Here is an 11,770-nt window from a genome sequence, read left to right as displayed (position 1 = left end):
GGAATGTGCTGAACCCACCAGTAGATCTTCTAGTAATGTTGCATCCAGCCCAATCACTGTCGCTATAGGCAGTGAGAGTGAAGTCAGTGTCTCTGTGAAGAGAGATGCCCATAGTAAGAGTGCCTTTAACATATCTGAGAATTCGTTTCAGGAGAGTGAAGTCAGAGACCGTTGGAGCATGCATCTTCTGACACACGAAGTTGACTGCGAACTGGATGTCAGGACGCGTCAAGGTAAGGTATTGCAGCTTTCCTGCCAAGCTTCTGAAGTAGGTGGGGTTGGAGAATGGTTCATCCTGATGCTGAACTTTGTTAAGTTGTAGGGGAAGAGGGGTCGGCATGGGCGAGCAATCCGACATCGAAGCAACAGCAAGTAAGTCTTCTGCATACTTCTGTTGACACAGAAACAGGCCTTTCTCATGACTCTGAATCTGAATGCCTAGAAAGTAGTGTATTTTCCCCATGTCTTTCATACGAAACTCCTTGTGAAGTTGCTGAAGCAGTGTAGATAGAGCATCAGAACTGTTTCCTGTCACCACCATGTCGTCTACATACAACATTAAAATGATGATGTCTTTGTTTGTTGTGTAGACGAACAAAGAAGGATCTAACTTGGAGCAGCGGAATCCAAAGTCAATAAGGAAGTTGCTGAACTTGTCATACCAGGCCCGAGGGGCCTGCTTCAACCCGTAGATGGCTTTGTTGAGACGCCAAACGTGATGAGGCTTCTCTTTGTCAATGAACCCGGGAGGTTGACGCATGAAGACTTCCTCATGAAGATCTCCATGTAAGAATGCGTTTTTCACATCCATTTGTTTGATTTCCCAATTCCACACGGTAGCCATATGAAGAATTGCTCTAACTGATGCCATTCTGACCACTGGACTGTAGGTCTCGAGATAGTCAACACCTTCTTCCTGCTCATTGCCTCTTGCAACCACACGCGACTTGAGCTTATTTAAAGATCCATCAGCATTAAGCTTGACGCGATTCACCCAGCCACAGCCAAGAACATGCATATCAGGAGTTCTAGGCACCAGCGTGAACGTGTTTGTCTCCTTACAGGTAACATACTCTTCTGTCATTGCATTGTTCCAACCTGGATGCCTTAGAGCCTCAGCTACAGAACGTGGCTCTGGGATAGCCACTTTTTGAGTTAGAAGCGCATTGCGCGGATTTGGTTTTGTTATCCCAGCTCGTGCTCTAGTGATCATAGGATGTCCTGGTTGTGATACATGAACAGTCGGTGAGGAAGGAGCTGAGCTAGAAGAGGTTGAAACTGATGCAGGACTCACTGACGCTGTTGTCACTGACGCTGACGAAGCACTGGCAGATAGAGGCGGAAAATCAGCAGCTGTGAACAGACTAGAAGCCGACTGAAGAACCACTCATTCAGCAGCAGGAACCGGAGTAGGGACCTTTGATGATGATTCTGGAGGTAAGAAACTCTTCTGCCAAGCTTTGAGTAGTGGAGTTAAGACTGAGGGGTGACTTTGTTTGTAGGCATTAGCAAATGGGAAGTCTTCCTCGTCAAACAAAGCATTGCGTGTGATGTAGACCCGGCCAGTAGGAGGATACAGACAGTGATAGCCTTTATAGCGATCGTTGTAGCCGAGAAACACACATTTCAGAGACCTTGGATCGAACTTGTTGTGAGCATAATCACGCAGGGATGGATAGCAAGCACATCCAAAGGTACGAAGGAATGTGTAGTCTGTATGCTTCCCGAACAGTTTCTGATGAGGCGTTTGATGGTTTGGCAGGGTAGATGTAGGAAGCAGGTTCGACAGGAAGACTGCAGTGAAGAAGGCTTCCACCCAGAACTTCAAAGGTGTCTTACTTTCATACATCATCGAGAGCCCAAGCTCGATGATGTGCCGATGCTTGCGCTCGGCTACTCCGTTCTGTTCAGGTGTGTGGGGACACGACAGTTGCTGTTTGATGCCATCTTTGTGCAAGTGTTCAAGGAAGACAGAGCTGATGAACTCGCCACCACCATCACATTGAAAGGTAGTGATTCTACTCTTTAGTTGGTTTTCAACCAAGGCTTGAAACTTGCAAAAGACTGAATAAAAATCTGACTTATATTTCATAGGGTAGATCCAACAATAACGTGACCAATGGTCAACAAAGATTACATAGAATCTAAATCCTTGAACTGACACAGTTGGTGCAGGTCCCCACAAATCGCAGTGAACCTTTTCCAAAGGTCGTTTGGCTACAAAACTAGAAGACTGAAAAGGCAATCTACTGCTCTTCCCAAGCTGACATGAAGCACACATCTTCTTGGTCACAGAACTTATTGTGATGAGTTTACTGGCTGAGAGATGTTGGAGAAGCAGCGGATGAGGGTGACCCAATCGCCTATGCCAAACGACATCCGATGCCGAACGTTGCCTAGAGGAGAATAGGGCCTTTATTGAACGCTTGCTCTCCAACCGATACAAGCCATTAAGCTTTCTTCCCGTGGTGAGTACTGTCTTTGTGTTCTTGTCCTTAACATGAACCCCAAGGTTATCAAATTTCACAGAACAGGGATAATCATCGGTTACTTTTGAAACAGAAAGCAGGGATTTTGCAATCTGAGGACAAACAACAACATCGTTGAGAGGAAGAGTACCTGATGACGAACCAATGACAGTAGACCCGGTATGTGTGATAGGTAAGTACCTTCCGTCACCAACCATTACAGTGTCAGAGCCGTGATAAGGTTGAGAGTACTGCAGGTGATGAGGAGAGCTAGTCACGTGACTTGTTGCACCCGAGTCTGGATACCACTCAGAGCCAGCATCGTCTGATACATCTGTGATGCGCATCGCAGCCAGTGCCTGAGGAAGCTCTTCATCTTGATAGCTATTATTGAACCGATGATAGCATTTGAGAGCAGAGTGACCTGGTTTGCCACAGATCTGACACTCCTGTCGGGAGCCTCCTCCAGAGGAAGAAATTTGTTGAGTGAATCCTCTGCCTCTGGTGGAGTAACCACGACCACGACCACCACCGCGTCCTCTGTATCCACGGCCTCGAGAAGAGTTGTTTGTACGCATGGAAGCAAACGCCATGTGAGGTGAAGCCTCTTGACTGGTGGAGTAACTCAAGAGTCTGTCGTTAAAGGCCACCAAACGAGGAACGATGGAGTCGAACGTTGGAGGAGGATGAGTGTCAATGGCTCCCTCAATCGAAGTCTTGATGGGTTCATAGTCACGACCAAGACCACGAAGAGCAGAAAAGATCTTCATTGCTTCGGTCATGGGAGAGCCAATGGAGGAGAGCTGGTCACTAAGAGTCTTGATCTCCTGAAGGTAAGCAGCCATGGTTTTGTTGACCTTGGAGACCGTCTGCATCTTGTGTTGTAGCTCAAACAGTCTGGAGTTTGTCGGCTTGTTGAAGTGTTCTTCGATGGTACTCCAGATCTCTTTGGCTGTCGTGCAGATCATCACGATGTGGTGTATGGAGTCGGAGAGAGAACCAAGAAGCCATGCCTGGACAACTTGGTCTTTCTAGAACCAGAGATGATGGTCGGGATTCTGAATGGGAGTAGAGACGCCTGTAATAGCAGGAGCCATAAGGTTTGCAGCGGGTTGAATCTCAGACCCAGTGACAAAGCCATAAAGCCCCTGACCACTAAGAAAAGACTGAAACTGGCGTTTCCAAAAGAAAAAGTTTTCCTCTGTGAGCTTGACAGTCACACAGTGGATGATATTGAGAGAGAGCTCTGATACCATGAAAGTTAACAGTGTTTAGAGAGAAAGGTGAGTCTTTTGCTCTGTTATTGCTTTCTTAATGTTTCATTACAACTTGGCAATTGCTTATATAGATAGAGATAACTAGGGCTTTCAATATTGGTCTTCATTGTCTTGGAGTGCTGCAAACCGATTATGGTTAGAGACAGGCTGTTCTTGTCCAGCTGTAGACTGCTTTTGCTTTTGCTTTTGCCTCTCTGTGTGAGTACTAACCATTTTGTCTTGTTTGCAGGTTGGAGAAGAAGACCGTTGAGAGTTATTTGGCTCTTTCTGACTTGTGGGCTTTGAATTGGGCTTGTTAGGTGTTGGGCTTGAGCCAAACATACTGATAGAGACATCTCATTTGTTTTGTTCATACGACGAGGACTTTCTAACAATCTACATGGTGTGATTATGGGTTTTTACAACTCGCTTTTATGATGTATGTTTAGCTTCAGGTTGGCATTTGATGTGAAGTCACATCTTACACGATACTATTCATGTGCAAAATCTAAAAGTTCTTTCATGACAAAACTATGTCCATCCTCACGTATCTATGTGGTAAAAGTGTGACGGAGATAGTGATCATATAAGGTGACGATTCTTCTAAGGTTACTAGAAATAGTGAAAGATGAAGATCCAGACGAAGTTGAATAAGCATTTAAGATGGAACGAGAATCTAAATGGGAAGACAAGTAGGATGTATGTCTCACGGAAATAAGTCAAGGTCTAGCTATAATTGAGATCATCATTATTGCGGGAGATAATGTTATGAAGATCATCAAATAACATACAAAACGTGATTCAAAAGTCACAGTAGCATCAATAAGCAGTGAAAAGAAAGGCTCATGCCTAGATATGTGGTAATGATTTAGCATTATGTCATTAGTCTTGGGAGCATGTGGACTTCAAATTTGCTAATTAAGTCGTCAATATTCCTCGTAATTAAGTTTAAAAGTTTTTAGCTTATCTATATACTGTACTTGCTCTAAAAAAATTTCATTATAAAAATGATTAAAACATTATTTCCAAATTAGAAAAGCAAAACAAAATTGGACTCCATGTGCAAGTGCATTGGGCTCGACGATTCTTGGTCGGGTTTTACAGCTAAGGACGATCCTGGAGTCAAGAATCATATTCATCTTTCAAAGAAGTAATATTTCAATTTATTCATCTTATTAATTAGTTCTATGATATGCATTAAATATTATATTTGGACAGATTTTCATTTTGTTGCGATGGATTCAAACTTACCAAACGTAATGGGTTTATAGTGTCGTTTTGTATGACGAATATATTCCACATATTTGAATATACTATTTGTCTATGCATCAATGTAAATACCCATTTAGTTTGTAAACTGTAATCTCGCAATCTGTTGGAACTAAGTTAAAATCTCTACATGTATATGTTGGTTGATAAATTTAGCTATCAATACAAGAAGATCTCCATTAGGTTTCCTAACAGTTTGTGAGTTTAAATGAAAGATCGATACGAAATGAGAAAAAAAGAAGAGATAAGTCAAAATCACTGATCGAACATTCAAAACAGTCGATAACAGTTATATAAGAAACATGTTCTTGTATTAAACGTTTCACATAGCGATAAGACTTTAATGGGAAATAACATTCAGATCTATATAATATGGCAGATAAGAGAGTAGAGAGGCAAAACAACAAAAAAAAGGAGTTTTAAGAGATCCCAAAGAATCGCTTACAAGCCTTAACGAATGCTTTCTTCTTGATCTTGTTGCTCTTCTTCTTCTCATGGACATTCTCTTTATCATCTCCTTCGTTGAAAGGAAGAGGCCACGTGGTGGCAGAGCTGACTGACGAAGATCTTCTCATCATAGACACAGCAGGCTTCATTGGTGAGTGATCCGGATGCTCAGATGCAGCCACTGACCTGTTCCTGCTCAGTCTCGGTTTCATCACAGCAGGTTCCGGATCTGGTTTCTGGGTCTGTGGATCGATTGTGTCGGGTTTCTGGTATGTTAAATCCATTTTGGAGTAGCCAGTCGTGATGTGTTCTATTTCTTCTTGACCTGTGTTTATGATAAATAGACTGGATTCTACATCTAGCTCTGAGTTGTGTCATTTATAAATGATCTTGTAATTTTTAATTACCACGAGATCCGTATACAATATTACAGCTGGTGGAGATTGTAATTAACGCTTTTAACGCCGGGGCATGTGCACTTGTCTGCCAAAAGTTTGGCATCACATGCATATAGCACACATGTAACACACTAAGTATCGGTGTAAGCAACGTCTAGTCGGCAGATGAGTTATAAACAAACATTTTTCTACAACGATCATGTTTTAAAAAGTGTATCTTAACGGCAATTATCCGTCCGGCTATGCACTAATCTCTTGTAAACCGTTTAATTATCGCCTAACAATTTTTTGAATATTAGTAACACCACTTTGGAACTTTTTTATTTATTTTTCTCATTCGAATCTTTAGTCCCGAGTATATATACTAAGTAATATTGGATTCAAATTCTCAAGTTTTGGTTTGTCTGACTTGTTTTTTTTTCTTTCAAAGGTTTGTTTCACTTGGTTCTTATTCTATTTGCTTGCTACTTTCAAACTGAAAAGACACACACACTTGGTCCCATTGACTTGTTCGGAACCAAATTGAGATTGAAATTGGAAATGACTTCGGTCAGTGCTAAACCGATCTTCAATTTTCAGTGACCTATATCGATTAATTTACCAAAGTAGCATAACATTTACTTATTAGGTTCTAGAGAAAGGTTCAGTTAAGTGATTACTCGATTATCATACCGGTTTAGAGAATTGAATTCATAAACAAGGCTTTTTCTCTGGGCCTCTCAGGCTTATAAAAGGGCTTTAGAATACCAATACGAAGTCAAAGTTGACCAACTGGTTTAGTGGAACCAGCGACTTCACCGGACCGGTTCAGCTAGCTTTTAAATTGATTTGGTTCCTTCACTCTCTAGTCTCGACGACGGAGAAGGAGTTCGTCAGCCACTGTTGTAACTGAGAGCAAAATTAAACCCTAAACCTAAAAAAAAAAGCCACAGCTCGAGAAGATGGATGACGACACTGAGCTACTCGTTAGCAGCGATGATCAGAAGATGGAAGACGCTTCAACCGTAAACCCTACCCCTGCCGAAACTGCTCCACCCTCGTCAGATGATGATTCCGGCGAGTCCGATTCCGATTCGGAGGACGAGGCCGAGTCGAATCACCAGATTGAAACCCTCGAGTCTGAGCTCTCCGCCAATCCTTACAACTACGATGCTTATGTCCAAGTAAATAACCTTCCTTTTTGATAAACTATGAATAGTTCGTCATCTGTGCGTTTTGCAATCATGTTTCCAGTATATAAAGCTTCTAAGGAAGACGGCGAACCTTGAGAAGCTAAGACAGGCAAGGGAAGCTATGAGTGGTATGTTTCCATTGAGTCCTTCTTTGTGGCTCGAATGGGCAAGGGATGAGGCATCTCTAGCCTCTAGGTAAAGATAGTGTATCTGCTGTTCTCTGTCTCTCTTAAATGATAGTACTTCTGTTTTCATTCTAGGCTTCACTTGCTTTGCTTTTAAACATTCTCTGTTTACGGTTTCGTTATGCAGTGATAATGTGCCTGAGATTGTGAAGCTTTACGAACGGGGACTTTCTGATTATCAGGTATGTATATTTGAGGTTTTTTTATCTTTTTTTTTCCCGACTGATAAGTCATTTCACGTTGAATTATATATTTGTTCTTGTATGCAGTCTGTATCTCTTTGGTGTGACTACCTGAACTTTTTGCGAGAATTTGATCCATCCGTACATGGGTATACACCTGATGGTATTTCAAAAATGAGGAGCCTTTTTGAACGTGCTATTCCGGCTGCGGGGTTTCATGTTACTGAAGGCAACAGAATATGGGAAGGATATAGAGAGTTCGAGCAAGGCATCTTAGACACTATTGACAAGGCTGACCTTGAGGTGGGTTTCATTTTCTTGACACTGTTCATTTACGTTTTTCTCACTGCAGTCTAGCAGCATGTTAGCGAGTTTTTGTCTTAGGAAGATTCCTCTATGAGCTATGTATAGAAGCGGGAGAACAATGTTTTTATAGTGTTACATTTGTTTATGGTTCTTTGAATTTAGTAAGAACTCGTTTTATTTTGCAGGAGAGGAATAAACAGATACAAAGGATTCGAAGCATATTTCACCGTCACCTGTCTGTTCCGCTGAAAGATTTGAGCTCCACCCTTATTACATACAAGGCTTGGGAGCTGGAACAGGGCACTGACCTTGATATTGTATCCGATGATTTGAGTAAGGTTTCTCCCCAGGTTTCTGTTGCAAATAAGAAGGCACAGCTGATGTATAGTGAACGTGCCCATCTTGAAGAGAACATATCTAAGAAAGATTTATCCGACACTGAAAAGTTTCAGCAATTCATGGTGCGTATAGCTTATTAATGCAATTGGTATTGGTCTATATGATGTGTGGAAGTTGTTGTAATATGCTGCGTGACGGATCTGAATCTAGAGACTTGTCTATTTGGAAACCTGATGACTGTATTTTTTTTTGTAGAGTTACATTAAGTTTGAGCAGACGTCTGGAGATCCTACCCGAGTTCAAGCTATATATGAACGTGCTGTGGCTGAATTCCCGGTTTCAAGTGACCTGTGGATAGACTACACCAGCTATCTTGATAAAACTTTGAAGGTTATTCATCTCTTGTTGTAGCTTCTTTGTGGCATTTTTTGTCAGTCTATCACTTCTATATATATTGTTTTCTCTAACAATTTCTGCTTTATTTGTACTATGAACTTCCTGTGCAGGTTGGAAAAGCTATAACGCATGCCTATTCTAGGGCGACTAGAAGTTGCCCTTGGACTGGACATCTTTGGACCCGTTATTTACTTGCTTTAGAGCGTGGTTCTGCATCCGAAAACGATATTTATGCTGTAAGTGTCAGTTGTTCAAAATTAAATACCAAAATAAATATACTTGCCCAACATTGATTTATCCATATTATCTTGCTCTTAGCATATCACATGCGTTATACTATGAGATTTTCAGTAAGTTATGCTGACAAATATTCAAATTGTTTCGTACAGGTCTTTGAGAAGTCATTGCAGTGCACATTTTCCTCTTTTGAGGAGGTAAAACTTTGGCTTCCATGATTTTCTTATCTATTTTCTAGCATGTATCTATTCACTTTATCCAATGTAATTCTTATGAGATGTTCCTCATCAGTACCTGGAGTTATACCTCACTCGAGTAGATGGTCTGAGAAGGAGAATGATTTCAACTTCGATGGTAGAGACTTTGGATTATTCTCTGATAAGAGAAACTTTTCAGGTTTGTATGTTACTTTTACCATCATTAATATCCTCAAATTCCTATCTTTCAAGATCTTTGTATGTTAGCAGTTCTTTTAGTTAGTTGCATCTTTCTATTTGAAAGGCTATCGAGTTTTTTTTCTCTGTAAAAGTGGTTTTGCATGTAGCTTTTTCTCATGATTTGGACCTTTTCTGCATCACTTGAACTAAATTAATGTTTCTTTCCTGTCAGCAAGCATCTGACTATCTAACGCCCCAGATGCAAAATACAGACAGTTTGGTGCGTTTACATGCTTATTGGGCTAACTTGGAACTGAATATTGGAAAAGATCTAGCTGGAGCAAGAGGTGTTTGGGATAGCTTTCTGAAAAAGAGGTTTTGCATGCTATATCCTTTATATTTGATTTATTATAACTTAAATTTAAATAATCAGGTAGATTACATCATTTGTCACTTGTCAGAATAATGCAAGCTGATCCATTATGATTCATCGTACTTTCTTCTCTCTAGTGGTGGGATGCTAGCAGCCTGGCAGGCATACATTGATATGGAAGTGGGCTTGGGGCACGTAAAGGAAGCTAGGTCTATTTACCGGAGGTGCTATACAAGAAAGTTTGATGGGACTGGCTCAGAAGTATGCACTCTATTCCCTCTTGTTTTATGTGTTACTCTTACTTTTGCTTTGTTATCCAAGTAGGGATGTTTGGCTCTGACAACACATTCTTTGGCTTCACATGCACCTAAAATTGCAGTCTATTATTGATAGAGTAGGGAAACCATCTATAAAGGTGGCAACTGGAAATATAAATGCACCGTATCCCTAAGTATCCATGTCGAATACGCCTATATCATTTCATAAGAAAGACAATCTTCCAGGATATATGCCATGGATGGTTGCGCTTTGAAAGGGAGCATGGAGCTTTGGAAGATTTTGACCATGCAGTACAAAAGGTACTATTGCTTACTATCATTCGACATTTCTAGATATGTTGAATATTAATAAATTTAAGCTGGTTTTGGATTTAACACTAACTGTGATATGATGATACGCCACATTCAGTCTGTTAAGTTAATTAGATTCATGTTTACCGCACTACTCTTGGCTTCCTAAATTCAGACTCTAATGTTCTTATTTAAAAAAGCAATGTATTCGTGCTAAAAAGACGTGTTGACGAATTTAAAAGCTGTAAATTATACGTTTTGCTTTTTTTATTGTTCCTTAGGTAACACCCCGCTTGGAAGAACTACAGTTGATTAGGCTTCAACAAGAGTCTGCACCTGTCAAACCGTCAGCCGGCGTAAAAGAGCATAACCCACAAAAGAGTACACGTGAAAAGAGAAAAGCTGGACCGAATGTAGAAGACGAGTCTTCAGCTAAGCGGCAGAAGAGTAAAGGTCAAAAAATGAATGATGAGGACGCAGAAGGTAAGACTGCAACTGTACCAAACAAAAAAAGCATTAAATCAGATACTGGAAAAGCAGCTGATTCAAAGAAAGAAGAGACAGAAGACGCCAAGCCAGTGAAGCCGAAAATCTTTACAGACGAGTGTACAGCTTTTCTTTCAAATCTCAGTGCTAAGGTAAAGTATATATAGGCTTGATGTCAAATTTACGAAGAAGAGCTATCGAACAAATCTGCAACTTTCTGATACAAGCTTATTTTGTTGTTGGCAGGCGCAAGAGGAAGATATACGTAAGTTCTTTAGTGATGTTGGTGGTGTTGCTTCCATTCGCATTCTCCATGACAAAGGCACTGGAAAACCAAGGGTCTGTCTCTCGAACACACCTTCATAATGTGATGTCGTTATTTACTGTTATTATAAATGAATCTGGAAATTTCTAGTCTCCGTGTGGTCACTCTTAAATGAAATCCGATTTGTATCGATAATAATCAAGTAAATCTTTCCATCTGCATTGGTTGGTGGGTACTGTTCACCATATATAGCAATAAATGTGTATTGCCAATGACTAGCTGCTGCTAGTTTCTGTTTTAATGAAGCATGCCAATTTGGTGTATTAATATGCATGATGATCTTCTCTCTCGCAGGGACTGGCATACGTTGACTTTGTAGATGATGAGCATCTTGCAGCAGCTATAGCAAAGAACAGAAAGATGTTACTTGGTAAAAAGATCAGTATAGCACGGTCAAATCCAAAGAAGGGTAAAAAGGATTTCACTCGGCGTGGAAATGGTGAGAATCTATCTGTCTTTCTGGTCTATGGATTACGTAGCCTACTTCTGGTGCAAATAATATTAACCTGGGTATGATTTGCTTCCACAGAAGGTTCGGGGAATTCAAAGGACACATCCCAGGTTTCTGACAAAGCGAAAGCACCTCTTGATGCCGAAACAGAGGGTGAAAAGCGAGGAAATGAAGTGGAGTTGAGGGGTAAGAACACGTTCGCTGTCCCAAGAAATGTTAAAGCACTCGGTTTCACGACACCCAAACCCATCGCAGCAGATGAGACGCCAAAATCAAATGACGAGTTCAGGAATATGTTCCTTAAAAAGTAAGGCTTTGGTCCCTTCTTTTCCCCTCCCTGGATACAACGTTCTTGTTCTACTTTTCTTAATGCACTCTGAAGCAATCTTATGTTGTAAACTGACAATATCGCATCTGAGACTCTCTCGTTTGTTAAGATAATTAGATAATACAATTTGAAGTTGTTATTGCAAGAGAACCATGTTTTCATTCCGGCCATCATATCTTTATCCTTCCATGGAATGCATAAATCTT

At 40.8% G+C, this 11,770-nt stretch overlaps 2 protein-coding genes across 2 annotated transcripts; one reads left to right on the top strand and one right to left on the bottom strand.

The window, feature by feature from the left end:
• Window positions 1-5,238: 5,238 nt before the first annotated feature.
• LOC108840533 (uncharacterized) lies at window positions 5,239-5,814 on the bottom strand (the record flags this gene model as incomplete). The annotated part of the gene is made up of 1 exon (XM_018613360.2): window positions 5,239-5,814. A coding segment is annotated over one exon (402 nt), but the record flags the coding sequence as incomplete, so codon positions are not given.
• An 874-nt stretch (window positions 5,815-6,688) lies between these two features.
• Window positions 6,689-11,734, top strand: LOC108843394 (uncharacterized). The gene is made up of 16 exons (XM_018616587.2): window positions 6,689-7,001; window positions 7,072-7,205; window positions 7,323-7,377; window positions 7,465-7,680; window positions 7,869-8,144; window positions 8,278-8,412; window positions 8,529-8,654; window positions 8,808-8,852; window positions 8,947-9,051; window positions 9,265-9,407; window positions 9,543-9,666; window positions 9,909-9,983; window positions 10,256-10,612; window positions 10,707-10,799; window positions 11,080-11,224; window positions 11,315-11,734. Exons 1-16 carry the CDS (start codon window positions 6,780-6,782, stop codon window positions 11,545-11,547), a joined length of 2,484 nt encoding a protein of 827 aa, XP_018472089.1. The 5' UTR covers window positions 6,689-6,779; the 3' UTR covers window positions 11,548-11,734.
• Window positions 11,735-11,770: the final 36 nt, after the last annotated feature.

This window comes from Raphanus sativus, chromosome 2 (genome assembly GCF_000801105.2).
Source record: "Raphanus sativus cultivar WK10039 chromosome 2, ASM80110v3, whole genome shotgun sequence".
Lineage (NCBI taxonomy): Eukaryota > Viridiplantae > Streptophyta > Magnoliopsida > Brassicales > Brassicaceae > Raphanus > Raphanus sativus.
Note: the sequence above shows the minus strand (reverse complement) of the source record. Positions and strands in the feature narration are given on the sequence as shown.

Coding starts and splice junctions, on each gene's coding strand:
- LOC108843394 (XM_018616587.2), top strand. CDS start 6,780: ATGGATGACGACACTGAGCTACTCGTTAGCAGCGATGATCAGAAGATG. Junction 7,681..7,868: donor TTGACAAGGCTGACCTTGAG/GTGGGTTTCATT, acceptor TTTATTTTGCAG/GAGAGGAATAAACAGATACA. Junction 8,145..8,277: donor AAAAGTTTCAGCAATTCATG/GTGCGTATAGCT, acceptor TTTTTTTTGTAG/AGTTACATTAAGTTTGAGCA.